Below are 27,611 nucleotides of genomic sequence, written 5' to 3' on the forward strand. Positions count from 1 at the left end.
TTAAAAATATATACATACACATTAAACTTTATATTAGTTGAGTTTTGTTGCTATCAATGAGTGTTAACGCTTAAAGTTAGCAACAAAACGAACATTACCTGACTTGGCATCACTCCACAGAAGAAATCTGCTAAATCTTGAAATTATTTACATTTTCTTAAAAAAGGTTTTTTTATTTGATATTTTTTTTGATTTAAATTTTATTTTAAAATATTTTTTTATTGTTTGACATAAACACATTAATATTTGTATTTTTATTTTTGAATTGGTAGCACTTTTATCGACGTTAAAATTAACTTGTATAATTTTACACGTTAACTCCTAACGTTTATAAATTTTAAATTTATATGAAATTGCCTTTGAACGTTAGCAACAAAACACAACTATTATTGTTGTTACTAGTTAAAGGTCAAGCAATTTTGTTTCATTAAATTATTAACTACTTTTGTAATGTAGAAATTTAAACAATTGTTCAATTTATTTAACTCTCTTTAATTAACAAGTTTGCTCTCTCTTTTAAGTTGGTACTCTTTCGCGCGCTCTCTCTCTCATAGGTAAAATTTCTCTAAATAAAATTGCGTTTTGCGCTTTTTGGCATTTTTATTATTGTTTATATTTTGTTTTGTTTGTTTTTTTTTCATTCTTTTTTTTTGACAATAATAAAATTGTTATGTGTCTCTTTGCTGTCTGGTGTCTTGTGTACAAAATTGTTCTTAACCGTGTTTGTATATATGTATAAAATTCAATTATTTCGTAATATATACTAAATATTAGATACATATTTATTTATATATATACTTGTTGTTGTTATATTTTATATACTTTTATGTAGTTTGTATGCAGTATGTATAAACCAAACCACATTCCCACGTAAAAAATACAAAACAAACTTTTTTATTCGTACGTATAAAACTCCTTCCATCCATGACATTGACATTGAAAACGAAAACATAATGATGTTAAAGTTCTTTTAGTTATAAACATATGTATGTATCTTCTTATTGTTTATTTTCAAATTTCACAAAAATAAATACATACATATGTAAAAGAAATCTAAAAAAATTGCAAACTACTTTGTAAGAATTCTTACAAAGTTGTGTACTGTTTTGTATTACTTTGCCCTACACTATCACTCAGACATTAGGTAAGGTAACTACCTTTCGTCAGCTTTAAACGAATCTGGCAATATAGTTTCTTAGAGAATTCCAATTGATATCCCAAAGTTATACCAAGTTTAGCATGATGTCTTCCTTACATGCTCGCCAGAATCTGGCAATATAGTTTCTTAGAGAATTCCAATTGATATCCCAAAGTTATACCAAGTTTAGCATGATGTTCCTATTGAAGTTTTTGTATGTTTCGCTGTCTTCCTTACATGCTCTCCAGATCGTGTTATTGTATAGATCAAAAAGAATTTAGCTCCTGACTTTCTTTAAGAATCAAGTAAAGTTTTGCATTTGAGTTGTTTGAGTCGAAAGACTGACATTTCTCGTATGTCTTTTGGGATTGGGAATGCATATAGCTCATACTTGGATTCGCTTACACGATCTCTAATCTTTTAAATACCCACCACTATTGTTGTTTCTGTATAGGCGTTTGATGGATCGAAGTCGCTACAGAGTTTAATTATTATTTTGTTATTTATCGTTCATTTGTCCTTCCCGGAAGCGCTGACACAAGTGAATACTCTGAACATTGGATTTGCGTTCGTCAGGTTGACTACCTCGCTTAAAGCTAATACTTAAAGCCCTTTCGTTGCCGACTACTCCCGAGTGCCGTGCTACCCATATGATGTAAACCTTACCTCTGGGAGAGTATTCAATTAAAGCTTTCTAACTCCTCTTATTTCGTTTTTCGTGGCTTCTTTTGAGATACCCTTACCTTCGAGGATGATAACGTCGACGTGTTCGTCTTCGGAATATCTTTCTTGGCGTTGCCACCCTCACTCGCAGGATTCTGAATTGAGGTTCCTTTGAGTGAGGTACACAGAGGGAAAAAAATATACACACCTGGTACCAAATTGACACCAAATGTTTCAATAACATCCGTTGTCAAGTATATACATACGTTCGACAACACTATGTAATGTTGACAACGCAACGTTGTCAAAATTTAGATTTCGATAACGAATTGTTGCAATGTTGACAATGTTGCTTGTCTTCGACTGTATATTCGAAGACAGGGAGCTGTTTTTTTCTTAGGTTTATTCTCAGTTGTCAACTCGTCGGAAGACCTGATCCTCTTTGCCTCAGATATTGAGAGAGAATCTGAGATTTCCTTTGGAGTGTCGTGGGATTGACTAACTATGACTTCCTAGGTAGTTTAGCTATGCTATCCTTCACCTCTTTCAACATTTGCTCTACATCGTAATTTTTGGGATTTGCTATAATGATGTTGTTATTATCATCTGAGGATTCAGAGTCGAAAACATTACCTATATTTAAAGGCTGAGGTAGCTTAGAGCTCTTTCCGAGTACATCCTTCTCTTTCACCACTATGTTCTCGACAATGGCATGCTGTACACTGCTGTCATTTGCTCACGATTGCATGATGACATCACACATGATTCGCGAGTAGATCAACACCGGTACTGAGTTATTTAGGCCCTGCACCGTAACTTTTACCTTTTTATTTTATAGAGCGGGGCAGTCACCTAGAATGCGTTATACCGATTCTTTCTACCTAAGCCGGAACGAACTTCTATCAAGTACCAAGAGAGTCGATATCCCTATCCGAGAAAAACAAATCTGTAGTATTTTGAAGGTAGTGAAATACCTGAGTTACGACTTTTCTTTTACCCATTCAAGTACAATTGGGAATGTTTGGCAAAGTTTGGATTTGATCTTTAACTTGATCAAAAAATCTTAATACTCTATCGCCTAAGAAAGTAGTCCTAATGCGTTGCTTCACAAGTCTGCCTATGAACTTAACAAGCTGATGTGTGGTATTATAAAGTCGTATATACTCAACTATACCCAATATCTTGTATATACTTGCAACATTTTAATGTAAACATGATACGGAAACCACACAATTTCTTTAAAAATTAACAAACTACAAACAACTTTAATTGCGTACTACGTAAGAGCAATATTTTCTTGACAGTTTAAACGAAGCTCAGCGAGCTTAATATCTAAATTAATTAAATATGAAATTATATACATGAGTAATAAACAATATATCGGTTTAATTACAGAGTAGTTATACAAGAATGCAATGTATAAATACTTCTAGTATCATAAATATCTAGGCACAGCAATAATCGAAACCGGAAAAAGTTTAGCTGGTTAACCTCCACACCATTTTAAATCAAAAATAAATTTCATACTTCGAAAATCCAGATTGTTATCCGTTTATGTTGTTTAATTTAATTGTTGTTCCAAACACTTTCTATAAATGTCTCTCACATAATCTTATTTGTTGGCAGACATATTTTATGTCCGAAGGCATAAACTGTTACATGTAATTGAATATCAATTATAGCTTAATCAATTCTTCGTTTCAATATTTGTTTTTTTTTTCTTCAGTAAATCTACTATAAAATGCCACAGGATATTACTATGTAATTACATAAAGGACATCAAGTAAAATGTGTATGTAGATGAGGGAGACATAGACATACATTATATGTCAACATGATGACACATTAGACATGTGTTTAAACCAAAAAGGATCTGAATTCCAAGTTCCAACTTGGAATAAAAATTCTAGTAAAATTCTAGACTATAGACTATACTATAGACTAGACTATAGACTAGACTATAGACTAGACTATAGACTAGACTATAGACTAGACTATAGACTAGACTATAGACTAGACTATAGACTAGACTATAGACTAGACTATAGACTAGACTATAGACTAGACTATAGACTAGACTATAGACTATACTATAGACTAGACTATAGACTAGACTATAGACTGGACTATAGACTAGACTATAGACTATACTATAAACTAGACTATAGACTATACTAAAGACTAGACTATATACTAGACTATATACTAGACTATAGACTAGACTATAGACTAGACTAGACTAGACTATAGACTAGACTATAGACTAGACTATAGACTAGACTATAGACTAGACTATAGACTAGACTATAGACTAGACTATAGACTAGACTATAGACTAGACTATAGACTAGACTATAGACTAGACTATAGACTAGACTATAGACTAGACTATATACTAGACTATAGACTATACTATAGACTAGACTATAGACTAGACTATAGACTAGACTATATACTAGACTATAGACTAGACTATAGACTAGACTATAGACTAGATTATAGACTAGACTATGCTATAGACTAGACTATATACTAGACTATAGACTAGACTATAGACTAGACTATAGACTAGACTATAGACTAGACTATAGACTAGACTATAGACTAGACTATAGACTAGACTATAGACTAGACTGTAGACTAGACTGTAGACTAGACGATAGACTAGACTATAGACTAGACTATAGACTAGACTATAGACTAGACTATAGACTAGACTATAGACTACTATAGACTAGACTATAGACTAGACTATAGACTAGACTAGACTAGACTATAGACTATAGACTAGACTATAGACTAGACTATAGACTAGACTATAGACTAGACTATAGACTAGACTATAGACTAGACTATAGACTAGACTATAGACTAGACTATAGACTAGACTATAGACTAGACTATAGACTAGACTATAGACTAGACTATAGACTAGACTATAGACTAGACTATAGACTAGACTATAGACTAGACTATAGACTAGACTATAGACTAGACTATAGACTAGACTATAGACTAGACTATAGACTAGACTATAGACTAGACTATAGACTAGACTATAGACTAGACTATAGACTAGACTATAGACTAGACTATAGACTAGACTATAGACTAGACTATAGACTAGACTATAGACTAGACTATAGACTAGACTATAGACTAGACTATAGACTAGACTAGACTAGACTATAGACTAGACTATAGACTAGACTATAGACTAGACTATAGACTAGACTATAGACTAGACTATAGACTAGACTATAGACTAGACTATAGACTAGACTATAGACTAGACTATATAGACTAGACTATAGACTAGACTATAGACTAGACTATAGACTAGACTATAGACTAGACTATAGACTAGACTATAGACTAGACTATAGACTAGACTATAGACTAGACTATAGACTAGACTATAGACTAGACTAGACTAGACTAGACTAGGCTATAGAATAGACTATAGACTAGACTACAGACCAGACTATAGACTAGACTATAGACTAGACTATAGACTAGACTATAGACTAGACTATAGACTAGACTATAGACTAGACTATAGACTAGACTATAGACTAGACTATAGACTAGACTATAGACTAGACTATAGACTAGACTATAGACTAGACTATAGACTAGACTATAGACTAGACTATAGACTAGACTATAGACTAGACTATAGACTAGACTATAGACTAGACTATAGACTAGACTGTAGACTAGACTATTGACTATACTATAGACTAGACTATAAACTAGACTATAAAGTAGACAGAAGGCAATTAGGGCGATATCAGGCGATAGAACTAAATCTAAGACCGTATTGGATTGTAAGAACGCATTAACTGAATACTCTTCCAGATGTAAGGTTCACATCAAATGGGTACCAGCCCACTCGGGAGTAGTCGGTAACGAAAGGGCGAATGTAATAGCTTTAAAGGGAAGGGAGCTCGAGACAGTTAACGCAAAACCATTCGACGCAACAAAAGCTGCACTAAAAATATGGGTGAGAGAATTTCATAAGGCCCCTTGGAATAATGAAACAGTGGGTAGAACCAATAAGATCCTATGGGGTGACCCTGATGAGAGCAAGACGAAAAATCTCCTCAAAATGAGCAAGTCTAAAGTTAGTATAATGGTAGGTATTCTGAGTGGACACACAGGATTACGAGCACATCTCTGCAAAATTAGACGTGCGGATTCAGACGAATGTAGAGTATGTGGAGAGAACAGTGAAACTCTGGAGCACTTTCTTTACCACTACCAGGCATTCGTCGAAGTTAGATCCAAGTATCTTGGAAGTGATGTTATTCCGAAAATAACATTCCTGACTAACACTAATTGGAAGATTCTTAGGAGTTTCTGAACACTGAAAAATAATTCATTCAGTTCCTTTTTTTCATGATATGGAGCCCACAAGAGGCCCGATAGTGGCCTAGGTGTATTTCTTCGGATTTGATGTAGTATATTCTCCTATCAACCTAGCTACCTACCTACCTACCTACCTATGTTATTTCAAGAAAAATATTAAAATATTCTTATTTGCAAATTCGATACAGTACAAAAATCGACCATGAAAAGTATTATTAATCCTTAAGCTTAAAAACTTGTTTAAAAACATAATTATTTCGTTATTTTTTTTCAATTTCCACTAAAACTTAAATTACAAGTTTTTGCAAAGAAGTGAACGTTAAGTTTTATTTAATGACTAGCTATACCCAGTGTGCTTTGCTACCCTAAAAGGAATATGTATAAATAAATACCAGATTTATTATATGTTACATATGAAAAATGTCAAGCAAATTATTGCAAGTTCGCCAGTTTCTATCTATCGCCAATTTCTATCTATCTCCCCTCATGGGTAGTCCGCCAATTTATTACCCAAAATGTTTAGATGGATGTTAAAGTTTTTCGTGCAAAATTTGAAGATTCTAACTGTAATAGTTTCCAAGATAAACGTATTTTTGTATTTAATTTATATGGGAGGTGCCACGCCCCCTAATGATAGTCCGCCTACTTTTTGTCCTAAATAATTATATTGACACTAAAGTTGCTCCGACAAAATTTGAGGACTCTAACTGTTATATTATCTAAAATATACGGATTTAATATTTTCTTAATATATGCGTGGCTCCTCGCCCACTTGGAATTTCAAAATAAAAAGTAGCCTATTACCTATTCCAGACATGCAGGAATACGCTGTGAAAATTTCAAGAAAATCGGTTCAGCCGTTTAGTAGTCTATAACGTTCAAACATACAAACATACAAATATACAAACATACAAACAAACACACATTCATTTTTATATATATAGATGATGCGTATAAATGTGCCAATACTTTTCTTATATACAGTATAATATGGTTATAACGAATATGGATTAATATTTTAAAAATGCGTGTTGTTTATTTGTTTTACTTGAATTTTCAAAATACAATTAAATTTTTCAAAGTACTTGAACGTTATCCATAAACAACACATTATTCTTTGCCCTAAAGCATAATCTGGATCCTTGTAATTAAAACGATAAATGAAAACTTCCTTTCAATTCTCTATCGATTAGATTACATGTATGATAAAGTAGTGGTTCAGATATACATACTATGTATATTACTGTTGGCCCGATAAGGCCCAAAAATAAAGACATAAAGGTTAATACATATTTTGATGATGGGTATGAAAGATTTTTTTCTTGTTTTCCGTTCATTTTGTACAACAAAATTAAAATGAACTTCATATGTATACAAGGAACTTAAATTGACGATCCCTTCGATTTCGTTAAAACCACGTACACCAGATTGTATTCACTTTATATGTATGAAGTTGTACATACATACATATATATGTATGTATGTAAATGATTGCATGTATCTTTCATTGCCCCAGATAACTTTAACAATTTTAAAGTTTTTCTTTAAAATGCAACAATACTTACAATTATTCATACACATTATGAATACATTGATTGCTACGTACTAAACTTTTATTGTTTTCCTTAAAGTCGTTTCGTATTTAATTCGTATTTCGAAGTAACTTCAAAAACACTTTTTGCGCTTTGTTTTAAAGTCTAACGAAAAATAATTTCTACGCGCAAAGATTAATACAAAAATAGATGATGAAAATAAAGAAATAGCTATACCCAATGAAAAGCCATTTTATGATTATGAGAATTTTAGCTCTAATAGTTTTCCAGACCAAATGTTAATGACTTCTTAGCTAAGTGTAGAACCTCCTAAACAGACTTCAGAGGCTTATGGCCCTGCAAAGGGAGACCTAAGACAAAAAGTTGACTGTATACTAGACTATAGAATATACTATAGATTAGACTATAGACTAGACTATAGACTATACTATAGACTATAGACTAGACTATACTATAGACTATAGACTAGACTATAGACTAGACTATAGAATATACTATAGACTAGACTATAGACCTAGACTATAGACTAGACTATAGACTAGACTATAGACTAGACCATAGACTAGACTATAGACTAGACTATAGACTAGACTATAGACTAGACTATAGACTAGACTATAGACTAGTCTATAGACTAGTCTATAGACTAGACTATAGACTAGACTATAGACTAGACTATAGACTAGACTAGACTATAGACTAGACTATAGACCTAGACTATAGACTAGACTATAGACTAGACTACTACCTAGACTATAGACTAGACTATAGACTAGACTATAGACTACACTATAGACTAGACTATAGACTAGACTATAGACTAAACTACTAGACTAGACTATAGACTAGACTATAGACTAGAACTAGACTAGACTATAGACTAGACTATAGACTAGACTATAGACTAGACCTATAGACTAGACTATAGACTAGACTATAGACTAGACTATAGACTAGACTATAGACTAGACTATAGACTAGACTATAGACTAGACTATAGACTAGACTATAGACTAGACTATAGACTAGACTATAGACTAGACTATAGACTAGACTATAGACTAGACTATAGACTAGACTATAGACTAGACTATAGACTAGACTATAGACTAGACTATAGACTAGACTATAGACTAGACTATAGACTAGACTATAGACTAGACTATAGACTAGACTATAGACTAGACTATAGACTAGACTATAGACTAGACTATAGACTAGACTATAGACTAGACTATAGACTAGACTATAGACTGGACTATAGACTGGACTATAGACTAGACTATAGACTAGACTATAGACTAGACTATAGACTAGACTATAGACTAGACTATAGACTAGACTATAGACTGGACTATAGACTAGACTATAGACTAGACTATAGACTAGACTATAGACTAGACTATAGACTAGAATATAGACTGGACTATAGACTAGACTATAGACTAGACTATAGACTAGACTATAGACTAGACTATAGACTAGACTATAGACTAGACTATAGACTAGACTATAGACTAGACTATAGACTAGACTATAGACTAGACTATAGACTAGACTATAGACTAGACTATAGACTAGACTATAGACTAGACTATAGACTAGACTATAGACTAGACTATAGACTAGTCTGTAGACTAGACTATAGACTAGTCTGTAGACTAGACTATAGACTATAGACTAGACTATAGACTAGACTATAGACTAGACTATAGACTAGACTATAGACTAGACTATAGACTAGACTATAGACTAGACTATAGACTAGACTATAGACTAGACTATAGACTAGACTATAGACTAGACTATAGACTAGACTATAGACTAGACTATAGACTAGACTATAGACTAGACTATAGACTAGACTATAGACTAGTCTGTAGACTAGACTATAGACTAGTCTGTAGACTAGACTATAGACTAGACTATAGACTAGACTATAGACTAGTCTGTAGACTAGACTATAGACTAGTCTGTAGACTAGACTGTAGACTAGACTATAGACTAGACTATAGACTAGACTATAGACTAGACTATAGACTAGACTATAGACTAGACTATACTAGACTATAGACTATAGATAGACTAGACTATAGACTAGACTATAGACTAGACTATAGACTAGACTATAGACTAGACTATAGACTAGACTATAGACTAGACTATAGACTAGACTATAGACTAGACTATAGACTAGACTATAGACTAGACTATAGACTAGACTATAGACTAGACTATAGACTAGACTATAGACTAGACTATAGACTAGACTATAGACTAGACTATAGACTAGACTATAGACTAGACTATAGACTAGACTGTAGACTAGACTATAGACTAGACTATAGACTAGACTATAGACTAGACTATAGACTAGACTATAGACTAGACTATAGACTAGACTATAGACTAGACTATAGACTAGACTATAGACTAGACTATAGACTAGACTATAGACTAGACTATAGACTAGACTATAGACTAGACTATAGACTAGACTATAGACTAGACTATAGACTAGACTATAGAATAGACTATAGACTAGACTATAGACTAGACTATAGAATAGACTATAGACTAGACTATAGACTAGACTATAGACTAGACTATAGACTAGACTATAGACTAGACTATAGACTAGACTATAGACTAGACTATAGACTAGACTATAGACTAGACTATAGACTAGACTATAGACTAGACTATAGACTAGACTATAGACTAGACTATAGACTAGACTATAGACTAGACTATAGACTAGACTATAGACTAGTCTATAGACTAGACTATAGACTAGACTATAGACTAGACTATAGACTAGACTATAGACTAGACTATAGACTAGACTATAGACTAGACTATAGACTAGACTATAGACTAGACTATAGACTAGACTATAGACTAGACTATAGACTAGACTATAGACTAGACTATAGACTAGACTACTAGACTAGACTAGACTATAGACTAGACTATAGACTAGACTATAGACTAGACTATAGACTAGACTATAGACTAGACTATAGACTAGACTATAGACTAGACTATAGACTAGACTATAGACTAGACTATAGACTAGACTATAGACTAGACTATAGACTAGACTATAGACTAGACTATAGACTAGACTATAGACTAGACTATAGACTAGACTATAGACTAGACTATAGACTAGACTATAGACTAGACTATAGACTAGACTATAGACTAGACTATAGACTAGACTATAGACTAGACTATAGACTAGACTATAGACTAGACTATAGACTAGACTATAGACTAGACTATAGACTAGACTATAGACTAGACTATAGACTAGACTATAGACTAGACTATAGACTAGACTAGACTAGACTAGACTAGACTAGACTAACTAGACTAGACTAGACTAGACTATAGACTATAGACTAGACTAGACTAGACTATAGACTAGACTAGACTAGACAAGACTAGACTAGACTAGACAAGACTAGACTAGACTAGACTATAGACTATAGACTATAGACTACAGACTATAGACTATAGACTATAGACTATAGACTAGACTAGACTAGACTATACTAGACTAGACTAGACTAGACTAGACTAGACTAGACTAGACTAGACTAGACTAGACTATAGACTAGACTAGACTAGACTAGACTATAGACTAGACTAGACTATAGACTAGGCTAGACTATAGACTAGACTAGACTATAGACTAGACTATAGACTAGACTAGACTAGACTAGACAAGACTAGACTAGACTATAGACTATAGACTATAGACTATAGACTATAGACTATAGACTACAGACTATAGACTATAGACTAGACTAGACTAGACTATAGACTAGACTAGACTAGACTAGACTAGACTAGACTAGACTAGACTAGACTAGACTAGACTATAGACTAGACTAGACTAGACTAGACTATAGACTAGACTAGACTATAGACTAGACTAGACTATAGACTAGACTATAGACTAGACTATAGACTAGACTATAGACTAGACTAGACTAGACTATAGACTAGACTATAGACTAGACTATAGACTAGACTATAGACTAGACTAGACTATAGACTAGACTATAGACTAGACTAGACTATAGACTAGACTATAGACTAGACTATAGACTAGACTATAGACTAGACTATAGACTAGACTATAGACTAGACTATAGACTAGACTATAGACTAGACTATAGACTAGACTATAGACTAGACTATAGACTAGACTATAGACTAGACTATAGACTAGACTATAGACTAGACTATAGACTAGACTATAGACTAGACTATAGACTAGACTATAGACTAGACTATAGACTAGACTATAGACTAGACTATATACTAGACTATAGACTAGACTATAGACTAGACTATAGACTAGACTATATACTAGACTATATACTAGACTATATACTAGACTATATACTAGACTATAGACTAGAATATAGACTAGACTATAGACTAGAATATAGACTAGAATATAGACTAGACTATAGACTAGAATATAGACTAGACTATAGACTAGACTATAGACTAGACTATAGACTAGACTATAGACTAGACTATAGACTAGACTATAGACTAGACTATAGACTAGACTATAGACTAGACTATAGACTAGACTATAGACTAGACTATAGACTAGACTATAGACTAGACTATAGACTAGACTATAGACTAGACTATAGACTAGACTAGAAAATAAAATAAATTTAATAAATAAACAATAACAATTTGTACTAGTTATTTCAAATCACTCACCTTTTTCTTTTGCCGTTTGTTTTTCCTTACATAAAAAAACAAAATTGCCATTTTGCAAGTTGCAAGTTGCAACATACATTCCCTCCAACTCTTTTTCTTAAATTTTTTTTCATTATTTTTCACACCTTTTCCCCTCGGACTTTTTTCAGATAAATTTTTTTCTTTCCAAACTCTCCCACTAACCCCTTTTGATTAATGCTTTCTCATCACTAAACAAAACGAATGGTCCGACAAAAGAACCGGCACTCGGCCTGGAAAAATCTCATTGAATTTTTGGCAAATTTTAAAACATTTTTTTAAATTAATAATTTAACACATTTTTACCAACATTTTTCCATAATGGTATTTATAAACCATTTTCAACAAAAATATTTAAATATTAATTAACAATTAATGCTTTAGATTAATTTAAACAAAACTATTAACGCTGAACAACCGAACACTTAAGAAATTTTTAGAAACTAAAGAAGAAGGCAAAAAACTAAAGAAACAAATGGCAATAGAAATTAACATTGTTGTTGTTAGTACTCCATTTAAAGAGAAAATATCTAATAACAATAACAACAACTGCAACTAGAGATACTTTTTGTTATTGTTCCATTTCATTAGTTTTCTTATTATTTCTAAAGTGTTCCGTTGTTTAGGATTAATGATACTGTTTAAATTAAGCTAAAACGTTAATTAATTGTTAATAATAAAATATGTATGTTGTATAATATTAAACAAATGTTAATTTATATCGGTATATAAAAATATTTATGAAAATAACTGACTAGACTGAACTATAGACTATGACCACGCTTTCTTTCAATATCAAAAAGTAATGAATAAACTACTACATTTCCCATGCCTGCTTCAATGAACCCGTTAGTTCCAAGGCTTCTAATCTTAAGTAATTTCTTACAGGCTTAAAACATTAACAGTTATATGTTGTTTACTTTATTATCTATCACACTGTAGCAACATGTATTCAAGCTCACAACATGCGTGTATATTCGTAATGATATTGAACTTGACTACAGTGGTATTCGTTATGTTGTTGTTATTTTCATGGGTGGATGGATGGATGAATGTACATTAAATTTCATAAAGAGCATCCAACTATGTATCACTACAACTCGATTACGACTGTTTGTCTGTGTGGGTAGTTCATAATTTTATTTTGATCCATGTACGAACGGGCTCCAACGCATTCATTCGTATTTTCAATTGTTTTGCGAAAATGTTTTTATTTTTTTTTTTTTGAATTCAATTATGTTAAATGTGAGGTTAATTGTTAATTTTTTCGCCGCAAACTTATGGATTGAGTATTAGGTGTAGGCAATTAATTTTGGGGCATTATTTTTTAACTGAATTAAGAGAGCATAATGAGAATCGAAATCACAGCCGTCAGCCTAATTGGACTAGTTTCATTGTGTGATTATACCCTACACCACTTTAGTGGGGAAGGTATATTGGATTTGTGCTGATGTTTGTAACATACAAAAATATTCGTCCTAGACCCACCTTAATGTATACCAATCGGCTTAGAATCGTTTTCTGAGTCGATTAAGCTATGTCCGTCCGTCTGGCCGGCTGGCCGGCTGGCTGGCTGGCTGGCTGTCCATGTAAACCTTGTGCGCAAGGTACAGGTCGCAATTTTCAAGATAATTGGATGAAATTTGGCACGCACGTTTTATTTGACCCAAGGACGAAGCCTATTGAAAATGGTTAAAATCGGTCCATTATTTCACCTAGCCCCCATAGAACAGAACCCTCCGAAAAGGGCTTCTGAGCTCATAATTATGTTAAATATACAGATATATCGATAAAATACGGCACAACTAAGTTTTATAGAAGTCTTGATGACCCTGCCAAATTTCATAAAGATCGGGCCCCATTTGACCCTAGCTCCCATACAAAGTCCCCTTCAGAAAATTACTTGAATGTCCCAAATTAACTTATAAACACAAATATCGCGATGAAATTCATCACAATAAAATATTATGTAAATATAAATATATTCACAAAATTTTATCGGGCTTGGTCCATATTTGCCCCTAGCCCCCATATAAAGCCTCTTTCAGAAAATTAGTTTTTCATCCATAAATTGCTTAAATGTATCGGAACAAGGCAATATTGAAGATAAATGCTTTATTATGAAAAATAAATCACATTTAATATTCATAACTGGTGTAGGGTATCATATGGTCGGCCACGCCCGACTATACTTTCTTACTTGTTTTGTAATTCTGTTTATATGTATCTGTCACAAAATCTTTTATATACCCCCAATACATATATGTATATTAATTACATTGTGGTATTATGTTAGTATTTACCACTCACTCACTAATTAGAGTGTATTTTGTTTGCAGCAAAAACTGTAGTCCTCCGAATCATTAACTTTAATCAATTTCAATTAATGTCATTTAATTCTTGGAATATATTGTTTACATTTCACAAGAACGAATAAACCTCAAAACATGTTTAACCCTTAACAGTGCAAAAGTTTTTGCCAATGTCCATGGATTAAATACATTTTGACATACATACACATACATACAGATTACAAATATGTTTATGAAATGTTATAACAAATATCATTTCGTCAAATATTTAATAGATGTGAACCTTTAGAATCTGAGAAATTTTCTGCAGAAATGTAGGATCTGATTTTTTTTTATAGACAAATTGATTAGAATCTGAGATCTATTTCTAATAAACTGAACTAGAAGTGAATTAGAACTGACTAGAGCAGAACTAAAACTGAACTAGAAATGAAGTAGAAATGAACCAGAAATGAACTAGGACTGAACTAAAACTGAAATAGAGCTGAACTATAATTGGACTAGAACTGAACTAGAACAGAACTAGAACTGAACTAGAACTGAACTGAACTAGAACTGAACTAGAACTGAACTAGAACTGAACTAGAACTGAACTAGAACTGAACTAGAACTGAACTAGAATTGAACTAGAACTGAACTAGAACTGAACTAGAACTGAACTAGAACTGAACTAGAACTGAACTAGAACTGAACTAGAACTGAACTAGAACTGAACTAGAACTGAACTAGAACTGAACTAGAACTGAACTAGAACTGAAGTAGAACTGAAGTAGAACTGAACTAGAACTGAACTAGAACTGAACTAGAACTGAACTAGAACTGAACTAGAACTGAACTATTACTGAACTAGAACTGAACTAGAACTGAACTAGAGCTGAACTAGAAATGAACTAGAACTGAACTAGAACTGAACTAGAACTGAACTAGAACTGAACTAGAACTGAACTAGAACTGAACTAGAACTGAACTAGAACTGAACTAGAACTGAAGTAGAACTGAACTAGAAATGAACCAGAACTGAACTAGAAATGAACCAGAACAGAATTAGAACTGAACCAGAACTGAACTAGAACTAAAATAGAGCTGAACTAGGAATGAACTAGAACTGATCTAGAACTGAAATTAGAACAGAACTAGAACTGAACTAGAACTGAACTAGAAATGAAGTAGAAATGAACTAGATATGAACTAGAACTAAACTAGAACTGAACTAGAACTAAACTAGAATTGAACTGAACTAGAACTGAACTAGAACTAGAACTGAACTAGAACTGAACTAGAACTGAACTAGAACTGAACTTGAACTGAACTAGAACTGAACTAGAACTGAACTAGAACAGAACTAGAACAGAACTAGAACAGAACTAGAACAGAACTAGAACAGAACTAGAACTGAACTAGAACTGAACTAGAACAGAACTATAACAGAACTAGAACTGAACTGAACTAGAACTGAACTAGAATTGAACTGGAACTGAACTAGAACTGAACTAGAACAGAATTAGAACTGAACTAGAACTGAACTAGAACTGATCTAGAACTGAATTAGAACAGAACTAGAACTGAACTAGAGCTGAACTAGAAATGAAGTAGAAATGAACTAGAACTAATCTAGATCTGAACTAGAACTAAACTAGAATTGAACTGAACTAGAACAGAATTAGAACTGAACTAGAACTGAACTAGAACTGATCTAGAACTGAATTAGAACAGAACTAGAACTGAACTAGAGCTGAACTAGAAATGAAGTAGAAATGAACTGGAACTAATCTAGATCTGAACTAGAACTAAACTAGAATTGAACTGAACTAGAACTGAATTAGAACTGAACTAGAACTGAACTAGAACTGAACTAGAACTGAACTAGAACTGAACTAGAACTGAACTAGAACGGAACTAGAACTGAACTAGAACTGAACTAGAATTTAACTAGAAGTGAACTAGAACTGAACTAGAACTGAACTAGAACTGAAGTAGAACAGAACTGAACTAGAACAGAACTAGAACTGAACTAGAACAGAACAGGAACTGAACTAGTACTAGAACTGAAATAGAACTGAACTAGAACTGAACTAAAACTAAACTAGAACTGAACTAAAACTGAACTGGAATTGAAGTAGAACTAAACTAGAACCGAAACTGAAAAAAAGGACACTAAATATTAATTTCTTTACATTATAAATACAATTTTATTTTTATAAACAATTGGTTGTAATTTCATTATTAATTTTAACTTAATTTAGAAACTTAAAGAGAAATTTTAAATTTCTACCGGTTTAATTGTTATAAATCTAGATAAAACAAATGCCACCAAAACGGTGGCACAAGCAAAACAAAATGCAAATGTATAAAATGATTCCTCCGTAAAGATGTCAGTGAAGGAGGGTATATCACTATAAATTTGCTCAATAACAGCTAAGGTACCCTTATGTTTGCGAGCCATTTTATATTGTTGTGTTGTTGTTTAAGTTTTTCTTTTTACTGGGCCAGCAAAATAGGTTTTAATAATGATGATTTACTTCTTCTTTTGGGCTTTCTTGCCACCAGCACCACCAGCTAGTTTTTGCTTTTCAGCTTTAGTTAAAACTTTACCTTTCTCCTCTTCTTCGGGTGCTAAGGGTGACACGTGTTTATTACACAGTTGTAAGATTTCCAAAGTATTTAAATTGTTGCTTAAGAAACGTACGTCTTTAACTTTTAATTGTTCTGCAACGAAATGAAGAAAATAAACATGTTGTGAAAATGATGAAGAAAAGATTAAACTTTAAGCCTGAAACAAGGAATTAAAAAATACAATGTTGTTGGTTTTTATGTGTTATGCATAAAGGTTTATAATTTTCTCTTGTAAGATTTTAAATGGGCAGCTCTGCTAATAAAAAAAGGCTATTTAAATTATTAGTATATATTTCTTTTTTTTTGGATTTTAAATGTTACGTGTATGCAATGTCTTTGGAAACCCAAGAAGTCTAGCAAGTTAAAAAGAAGTCTGTAGTTGGAAATACTATATAAGATAATGGTAGAAAGAAATGGTTTGCAAAATAATTAAAGTTTTTTATAGTTAAAATGCAGGTAATAAAAACATTGAAAATTGCTTAATTTCTCTTAAGTGAAGGAAACATTCAATCATTTTGATTTCTATAAAAAAATTTGAAAGAACATCACAACATTTCTGAGAATCGGAATACCTACTTCTACAGAAAAGTAGAACCTGTTATAATTTTCTACACATAAGTTCATAATCTGTTAACAATTTTTTCAGAAAAGTCGTTTACGTTTTCTATAGAAAATACGATTATAATCTGACTTTTTCTGTGAAAAATTTAATCACAATATGAACTGTTGTAGTTGAGTTCTACTTCAGTTCCAGTCCAGTTCTAGTTCAGTTCTTGTTCAGTTCTAGTTCAGTTCTAGTTCAGTTCTAGTTAAGTTCTGGTTCAGTTCTAGTTCAGTTCTAGTTCAGTTCTAGTCCAGTTCTAGTTCAGTTCTAGTTCAGTTCTAGTTCAGTTCTAGTTCAGTTCTAGTTCAGTTCTAGTTCAGTTCTAGTTCAGTTCTAGTTCAGTTCAAGTTTAGTTCTAGTTCAGTTCTAGTTCAGTTCTTGTTCAGTTCTAGTTCTGTTCTAGTTCTGTTCTAGTTCTGTTCTAGTTCAGTTCTGGTTCAGTTCTAGTTCAGTTATAGTTCAGTTCTAGTTCAGTTCTAGTTCAGTTCTAGTTCAGTTCTAGTTCAGTTCTAGTTCAGTTCTAGTTCAGTTCTAGTTCTGTTCTAGTTCTGTTCTAGTTCTGTTCTAGTTCTGTTCTAGTTCTGTTCTAGTTCTGTTCTAGTTCTAGTTCTGTTCTAGTTCTAGTTCTGTTCTAGTTCAGTTCTGTTCTAGTTCTGTTCTAGTTCTGTTCTAGTTCAGTTCTGTTCTAGTTCTGTTCTAGTTCTGTTCTAGTTCTGTTCTAGTTCTGTTCTAGTTCTGTTCTAGTTCTGTTCTAGTTCTGTTCTAGTTCTGTTCTAGTTCTGTTCTAGTTCTGTTCTAGTTCTGTTCTAGTTCTGTTCTAGTTCAGTTCTAGTTCAGTTCTAGTTCAGTTCTAGTTCAGTTCTAGTTCAGTTCTAGTTCAGTTCTAGTTCAGTTCTAGTTCAGTTCTAGTTCAGTTCTAGTTCAGTTCTAGTTCAGTTCTAGTTCAGTTCTAGTTCAGTTCTAGTTCAGTTCTAGTTCAGTTCTAGTTCAGTTCTAGTTCAGTTCTAGTTCAGTTCTAGTTCAGTTCTAGTTCAGTTCTAGTTCAGTTCTAGTCAGTTCTAGTTCAGTTCTAGTTCAGTTCTAGTTCAGTTCTAGTTCAGTTCTAGTTCAGTTCTAGTTCAGTTCTAGTTCTAGTTCAGTTCTAGTTCAGTTCTAGTTCAGTTCTAGTTCAGTTCTAGTTCAGTTCTAGTTCAGTTCTAGTTCAGTTCTAGTTCAGTTCTAGTTCAGTTCTAGTTCAGTTCTAGTTCAGTTCTAGTTCAGTTCTAGTTCAGTTCTAGTTCAGTTCTAGTTCAGTTCTAGTTCAGTTCTAGTTCAGTTCTAGTTCAGTTCTAGTTCAGTTCTAGTTCAGTTCTAGTTCAGTTCTAGTTCAGTTCTAGTTCAGTTCTAGTTCAGTTCTAGTTCAGTTCTAGTTCAGTTCTAGTTCAGTTCTAGTTCAGTTCTAGTTCAGTTCTAGTTCAGTTCTAGTTCAGTTCTAGTTCAGTTCTAGTTCAGTTCTAGTTCAGTTCTAGTTCAGTTCTAGTTCAGTTCTAGTTCAGTTCTAGTTCAGTTCTAGTTCAGTTCTAGTTCAGTTCTAGTTCAGTTCTAGTTCAGTTCTAGTTCAGTTCTAGTTCAGTTCTAGTTCAGTTCTAGTTCAGTTCTAGTTCAGTTCTAGTTCAGTTCAGTTCTAGTTCAGTTCTAGTGCAGTTCTAGTTCAGTTCTAGTTCAGTTCTAGTTAACTTCTACTTCTGTTCTAGTTCAATTTTAGTTCAGCTCTATTTCAGTTCTAGTTCAGTTCTAGTTCAGTTCTAGTTCAGTTCTAGTTCAGTTCTAGTTCAGTTCTAGTTCAGTTCTAGTTCAGTTCTAGTTCAGTTCTAGTTCAGTTCTAGTTCAGTTCTAGTTCAGTTCAAGTCCAGTTCTAGTCCAGTTCTAGTCCAGTTCTAGTTCAGTTCTAGTTCAGTTCTAGTTCAGTTCTAGTTCAGTTCTAGTTCTGTTCTAGTTCTGTTCTAGTTCTGTTCTAGTTCTATTCTAGTTCTATTCCAGTTCTATTCTAGTTCTATTCTAGTTCTATTCTAGTTCTTTATCAAAATGCAATTTTAATTAGTTTTTTCAAAAACTATTTGTGGAACTATCTCGAAAAATAATTAGTGTTCGAAAACAACTGCCAAAACTCACCTTGTGCCTTATCGATTAAAGAGAATTTAACTTCAGCTGGTTGACGATTGCACACAATATCAGTTTTTACCACACACTTGGGATTTGTAGCCACCACCCGTGGATTAGACAATATAAATAGGAATTCTCTAGAAAAATAAAATCAAATTAAAATACTTGTTTTAAAAATCGCAATGAATAATAATTGTATTTTTTATATTTCCTGTTCTTTTTTAGTGTTGTCGTTTCCTTAAACTCTATTCACATTGGCGTGTAAAATAAAAGCCTCAAACTGACGCCAACACCGACAAAAATGTCAACGGAGCGTGAGCTGGCTCCTGGTGGGCCAGCTCAGCTCCACAGCTTACCTATGACGTTTCCCGATATAGGAGCTACACTGGCAGTGGGTATTATTGGAAAAGTTTATGGTAAGTTATGTTTTTTCTAAATTTATAAAATTTTTAAGTTTTTTTAGATTTTTATTTTGTTTTTCTTTTGCTTTGTGCTGTTGACCATCTGCCCAAATGGAAAATTCTGACAGTTAATAGAAAAAATAAGAAAAAAGAAAATGTATTTAATATTCTCTTATGTCATTTTTTCTGCGCAGACGCTTTTCTTAGAAAATTTTTGGGGAAAATTTTACATGCAGTGAATTTCTATTAGATGCACAATGTTTTTATATTATGTACAACTTTGACTATATTAAATTAAATCTTTAAATACAAAAGTAAAGTCTATCAAGACCGTTTTATGATACCCCATACTGTTATACATACATATGTAACAAAATTTCGCAACTAGTAGTTATAAATCTTGAAGCTTTGGTCAATAGTAGACCAAACACGCAACATAAAAGAAGTAAACAATCTACATCCTTTAAATTTAGTTCGTCGCCTGTAATTTGTAAACAAACATTTTTTAGTATACCACCCCCTCCCAATTTCTCTTTTGTTATTGATTTTTCTTTTTGGTGGTTTAATTTTACTCTTTAAACTCCTAAACTCACCTCGTTGCTTTTACATTTTCGGCAAATGGATCAAATGTGATTGTTACGCGTTTAACTCCTTTTAGATTTACACGTTTCATTTCTTTGCCAATAGCTGAAACAATACCTTGAGATCGTTTTAAAGCACCACTATAATATATAGACATTTTGTTTTATCACTTTCAATAACTTTTACGTTTAATTTTTAATTTAACTTTTTGGTTTTATAATCTTTTGCGTGATTTCCACAACACACAATCTCTTTAAATGTCACAATTGACAATTCCAACTAAACGGTAATGCCAAGTTTATGTACTATGTGCTGGGTTAAATAAAGCCAACAGCTTTTGTTTATATCAACTGGAAAAAACGCCATTTTTCTTATAGCATTTCAAAGTTGCCAGTATTGTTTTTTATATTGTGAAAGAACGAACGTCGAGAATCGTGCAAGTGTGAAAAAGTAAAATTGTTAATTTTCAATTGGATTTTTTGCATAATGCATGCAAAGCAATTATAGTTATTTTACAATAAAAACAAATTGTAATATCTAAATAATAAAATGTATATAAATTTATAAGCCAAATTGCAAAAATAAAGCCTATAAAACAAAAGTAAAATTTTGTGTGAAAAAACGGGCCATCAGCAATTCAACACACATACACAACACATTGTTATAAAGAAAAAAGAAATACGTACTTCTAAATCGTTGTCCGTGGCGTTTGTGTAGTCAGTTACCCACCGTGTTGTATATGCTTAAGATAATCATCATAAAAATTAAATAAAAGGCCAAAGGAATACGTCTCTCTTAACATCTTGATCTTGAAAAGAAAGACTCCTCTAGCTAAATATCAAATATCGGCGATTCTCGACAACAACAAAAACAAAATATAAGCAAGCATTTAATTAAAAGTGATTCTTAGAGTAATAAATAAATAATTTTAACATAAGCAAAAGCAGCAGTGTTAAAAATTTGTGCCTAATATTGTGTTCTTAATTTGCTGTGTTTCAAATACAAGGAAATTTAGACAAAAATTCTTTATAATTCTAAGCAAAAATTAATATTTGCCATTTGTGTAAACGAAACCAAACGAAAACAAAAAAATATTAAAAAAAATTCTCTACCACAAAGTGATACAATAAAAGGCTGAAACAAATCCATTAATTTATCATTACTACAAAAAAAAAAAAACATAAAATAAATATTAAAGGCTTTTAAGTACTAGTTTAAAAAAAAAGTTAATTAAAATGTATCCCGTTGGACAACGTAAGTTTAATTTTAAGTGTGTGTGGAAAAAAGAAAAGATTTTTGAAAACTTTTTTCATATCAAGTTTTTTTATACATAAAATATATTTTTCGTCTACTTTTTTAAGTCTTTCTTAGTTATAAATGAAAAAAAAAAATATATGTGTGTATTATTCTCTTTTGGTGTTCTAATTCGTTGCATTTTTAAAAGAGCAGACAGACAAAAGCAGCAGTAGGCGTTGACTGCGAAGTCAGCTGTAATAAAACTTGGCAGCACTGTTTAATTGCAATACTACAAAATGTATGATGAGAGGAAGTTCTCTCACTTCCAACAATATTACATTTGTTTTATTTTAATGAATGAATAAATATTTATAAATAAATATTAGTTGTGTTTTGTTGCTATCAATGAGTGTTAACGCTTAAAGTTAGCAACAAAACGAACATTACCTGACTTGGCATCACTCCACAGAAGAAATCTGCTAAATCTTGAAATTATTTACAATTTCTTGAAAAGGTTTTTTTATTTGGTAATTTTCTTTGATTTAAATTTTATTTTAAAATATTTTTTTATTGTTTGACATAAACACATTAATATTTGTATTTTTATTTTTGAATTGGTAGCACTTTTATCAACGTTAAAATTAACTTGTATAATTTTACACGTTAACTCCTAACGTTTATAAATTTTAAATTTATATGAAATTGTCTTTGAACGTTAGCAACAAAACACAACTATTAATTCATGTTTTGGAAAATTAAACAACTGTTATAATTACACTATTTTCTGAAAAATGACATTAATAATGTAATTGTAACTTTCTAGTAAAGCATTTGTTTAGATATTCAGCAATAATGATCCCACACTCTCCTTAATATTATACCAATATGCTTAAAAACACTTTGAGAATCGATGGGTAAATAAAAGATTATGCCTAGACCTCTTTAGACTTAGCTGGAAATGTAATTTGAACAAACAAATGTTCTTTGTTGCTGAAGTTGACTGCACTTGGCCCAATAATTTAAGTAGTTTCGGTACCTAGAAACGACTAGGAAAACAGCGCCATGTTAACCTAACAGTTCCTTCTGTCTTGATGTCATCCCAACTTTTACATCTAACATTTGGATGCTCCCTCGAGAACCGTAAGGAAAGACTTATTAAGTATCAGTAATGCTAAAATGAACAGCCAAATCACAAACTTTGTGCTATTCCTTTTCTATTTTGACACCTAGGCCGGTACTTATAATCTATATCTTGAGATGTGAAACAGTCAGTGATAACTAACTACTAAAAGGTATAATATATTGTGAGCAAAGTATTTCTTAAGGCTTTGACTTCCAGAGTTAATCAATGGTATTTATTTCGATTTCCTTAATGAATACATTTGCGGCGATTAATCTTAAATACCAAAAGAGTGGTCATACACAATTTAGGCACCATTTGAACCTATAATAGTTAATTTCATTAGGAAATAACTAGGAGAAAATTAAACAAAATGTTAACAAATTTATTAATAAAATGCACTTTTTTTTCTTATTTATTTTTATTTTACTTTTTTTTTTATTTCAATGTTTTATTATTTCTTCTCCTCTCCTTTATTTTTGTTTATATTTATTTATTTTTTTTATTTTATTATTATTTTTTTATTTTATTATTATTTTTAATTTCATTTCTCAATTATAGAAACACAATGGACTCCTTCGCCCACAAGGCCTCAGAGCCCTTCGCAACAGCAGACTAGCTTCGATACACTCACATGTAAATTAAAATTGAAATCCTTAATCCTTAAAAGAAAAATTTGTTTGATTGAAATCTATTAACTCAACCCCAAGTTTAATTTGTTTTTAGTTAAATTTTTTATTTCATTAATTCTTTAACACACTAACCAAAAATCCTTATTTTACTTAATTTCTTTGTTAAAATTTCATGAGATATTAAGAAATGTTTCAAAATTTGTTACAATTGATCAAAACCTACTACTAACCTAAAATCTAACTAACCAAAAAAAAAAACAATTTCGGTATATATTTTGTGCACTGCTAGTTAGTAGAAAAATATTTAGATGAATTTCTGAAATGTTTTAGAAAAACAAGTAAAATTTTATTTGATTTGTTTGATTTGAACAAGGAATGTGATTTGAAGGTGTGGGAGTTTATATAGTCAGGGTTTGACTATAGATCTGTCTATAGTCTTGATTATAGATCTGTCTATATTCTTGACTATACATCTGTCTATACTCTTAACTGTAGATCTGTCTATAGTATTGACTATAGATCTGTCTATAGTCTTGACTATAGATCTGTCTATAGTCTTGACTATAGATTTGTCTATAGTCTTGACTATAGATCTGTCTATAGTCTTGACTATAGATCTGTCTATAGTCTTGACTATAGATCTGTCTATAGTCTTGACTATAGATCTGTCTATAGTCTTGACTATAGATCTGTCTATAATCTTGACTATAGATCTGTCTATAGTCTTGACTATAGATTTGTCTATAGTCTTGACTATAGATCTGTCTATAGTCTTGACTATAGATCTGTCTATAGTCTTGACTATAGATCTGTATATAGTCTTGACTATAGATCTGTCTATAGTCTTGACTATAGATCTGTCTATAGTCTTGACTATAGATTTGTCTATAGTCTTGACTATAGATCTGTCTATAGTCTTGACTATAGATCTGTCTATAGTCTTGACTATAGATCTGTCTATAGTCTTGACTATAGATCTGTCTATAGTCTTGACTATAGATCTGTCTATAGTCTTGACTATAGATCTGTCTATAATCTTGACTATAGATCTGTCTATAGTCTTGACTATAGATCAGTGTATAGTCTTGACTATAGATCAGTGTATAGACTTGACTATATATCAGTGTATAGTCTTGTCTAAAGATCACTCTATAGTCTTGACTATAGATAAGTCTATAGTCCTGACTATAGATAAGTCTATAGTCCTGACTATAGGTCAAATTAAAGTTTTAAATTACTGATTAAATTCACACAACTTCAAATATATTCCTTCTCTCTTATAAAATAACTATCAAATTTATATTTTATTTATTAAACTTTAGCTTAAATTAGGTGTTTTTTTTAGCAAAACTTAAATGTTTAGAAAAATTGTTGTTAAATACTCGTATTTTCTTTTATTTTCCGTATAAAGAGGCATGAATTTTTGTTAAATATTTTATTTCAAATGAATTTCTTTTATTTCACTAAATGTTTTCTTCTAATAATTATACATTTCTTTTTATAGCACCACCAGCACCTGGTTCATCTGTGAATCCCACCGCTGTAACCAGCCCAAGTGCTTCTAGTGTTGCTGTAGGTGGTGCCGTGGGTGGCGCATCGTCCACCCAAGCAGCTGTTGCCTCCGCTTTAGGTGCTTCATCGACCGTAACGGCAGCAACAGCAGCAGCGGCCGCTACTCCCACCACCCAACCTGAACTGCCAGTATTTACATGTCCTCGTCGTCCCAATTTGGGTCGTGAAGGTCGTCCCATAGTACTGCGCGCTAATCATTTTCAAGTTAGCATGCCCCGTGGTTATGTACACCACTACGATATCAATATACAACCGGATAAATGCCCGCGTAAGGTTAATCGTGAAATTATCGAAACTATGGTTCATGCGTATAGTAAAATTTTCGGTGTTCTAAAGCCTGTATTTGATGGTCGCAATAATTTGTATACGCGCGATCCTTTACCAATAGGTAATGATCGTTTGGAATTGGAGGTTACTTTACCCGGTGAGGGTAAAGATCGTATATTCCGTGTTACCATTAAGTGGATGGCTCAAGTGTCATTGTTTAATTTGGAAGAGGCTTTAGAAGGTCGTACCCGTCAAATACCCTACGATGCTATATTAGCTTTAGATGTGGTAATGCGTCATTTACCCAGTATGACTTATACGCCAGTAGGTAGAAGTTTCTTTAGTTCTCCAGATGGCTACTATCATCCCTTGGGTGGTGGTCGTGAAGTATGGTTTGGTTTTCATCAGAGTGTACGTCCTTCCCAATGGAAAATGATGTTAAATATTGATGGTGGGTAATGAGAATGTCTTTTCAAGTTTAGTACTGATCTTTTTTTAAATGATTTATAGTCTCTGCTACGGCCTTTTACAAGTCGCAACCTGTTATTGATTTTATGTGTGAAGTTTTGGATATAAGAGACATTAATGAACAGCGCAAACCTTTGACAGATTCTCAACGTGTCAAATTTACTAAAGAAATTAAAGGACTTAAAATTGAAATCACTCATTGTGGTCAAATGAGACGTAAATATCGTGTTTGCAATGTCACCAGAAGACCAGCACAAATGCAATCGTAAGTTTAGATTCCACTGAAAGAAAGATTTGTCCTAAATGATTAAATCATATGTTTTTGTTTTCTATTAAAAGATTCCCTCTACAACTTGAAAATGGTCAGACGGTAGAATGTACCGTAGCGAAATATTTCCTTGATAAATATCGCATGAAATTACGTTTCCCCCATTTACCGTGTCTACAAGTAGGACAAGAACACAAACACACTTATTTACCCTTGGAAGTCTGTCACATTGTGGCCGGACAAAGATGCATAAAGAAATTGACAGATATGCAAACATCTACCATGATTAAAGCCACCGCACGCTCAGCACCCGATCGTGAACGTGAAATTAATAATTTGGTTAAGAGAGCCGATTTCAATAATGATTCTTATGTACAAGAATTTGGTCTTACCATTTCAAACTCTATGATGGAAGTAAGGGGACGTGTTCTACCACCACCCAAACTGCAATATGGTGGACGAGTTTCTAGCATGACCGGACAAGTGAGTTTATAGTTATTGATTCTTGTTTCTTGTAATTATATGTTAAATATCTTTTGCAGCAACTATTTCCACCACAAAACAAGGTATCTTTAGCCTCACCCAATCAGGGTGTTTGGGATATGCGTGGCAAGCAGTTCTTTACGGGTGTAGAGATTAGAGTATGGGCTATAGCCTGTTTTGCTCCTCAACGTACCGTCAGAGAGGATGCTTTGCGTAACTTTACCCAACAATTGCAAAAGATCTCAAATGATGCTGGTATGCCCATAATAGGACAACCTTGTTTCTGCAAATATGCCACTGGGCCTGATCAAGTTGAGCCCATGTTTAAATATCTAAAACAATCCTTTGCCAGTTTACAATTGGTAGTGGTGGTGTTGCCAGGCAAAACACCGGTTTATGGTAAGTTTTACTTC

General features: G+C 32.4%; 3 protein-coding genes across 8 annotated transcripts in view; 1 reads left to right on the forward strand and 2 right to left on the reverse strand.

The window, feature by feature from the left end:
- The window catches only part of LOC119601221 (protein argonaute-2), a 55,419-nt gene that overhangs the window by 19,854 nt on the left and 7,954 nt on the right, over positions 1-27,611 (forward strand). For 4 of the 6 annotated variants that reach the window (XM_037952018.1, XM_037952021.1, XM_037952020.1 and 1 more), the window contains exons 4-9: positions 20,395-20,585; positions 24,070-24,144; positions 25,645-26,430; positions 26,490-26,712; positions 26,787-27,198; positions 27,258-27,597. In XM_037952018.1, coding sequence (XP_037807946.1) covers positions 20,471-20,585; positions 24,070-24,144; positions 25,645-26,430; positions 26,490-26,712; positions 26,787-27,198; positions 27,258-27,597 — 1,951 coding nt within the window. In that variant the 5' untranslated portion in view covers positions 20,395-20,470. Of the gene's footprint in view, positions 1-20,394; positions 20,586-21,541; positions 22,407-24,069; positions 24,145-25,644; positions 26,431-26,489; positions 26,713-26,786; positions 27,199-27,257; positions 27,598-27,611 lie in introns of those variants that run through there. The other 2 variants (XM_037952023.1, XM_037952022.1) reach the window with 2 other exon arrangements.
- LOC119601223 lies at positions 16,972-17,405 on the reverse strand. The gene has a single exon (XM_037952025.1). The coding sequence runs from the start codon at positions 17,251-17,253 to the stop codon at positions 17,071-17,073; it is 183 nt and encodes a 60-aa protein (XP_037807953.1). The 5' UTR covers positions 17,254-17,405; the 3' UTR covers positions 16,972-17,070.
- LOC119601222 lies at positions 16,985-21,435 on the reverse strand. The gene is made up of 3 exons (XM_037952024.1): positions 21,164-21,435; positions 20,179-20,306; positions 16,985-17,516 (listed from the first exon to the last, which is right to left on the reverse strand). Exons 1-3 carry the CDS (start codon positions 21,307-21,309, stop codon positions 17,326-17,328), a joined length of 465 nt encoding a protein of 154 aa, XP_037807952.1. The 5' UTR covers positions 21,310-21,435; the 3' UTR covers positions 16,985-17,325.

The sequence above is a fragment of the Lucilia sericata genome, unplaced genomic scaffold (genome assembly GCF_015586225.1).
Source record: "Lucilia sericata isolate MDLA Ls3-8-SP2 unplaced genomic scaffold, ASM1558622v1 Contig000151F_arrow, whole genome shotgun sequence".
NCBI lineage: Eukaryota > Metazoa > Arthropoda > Insecta > Diptera > Calliphoridae > Lucilia > Lucilia sericata.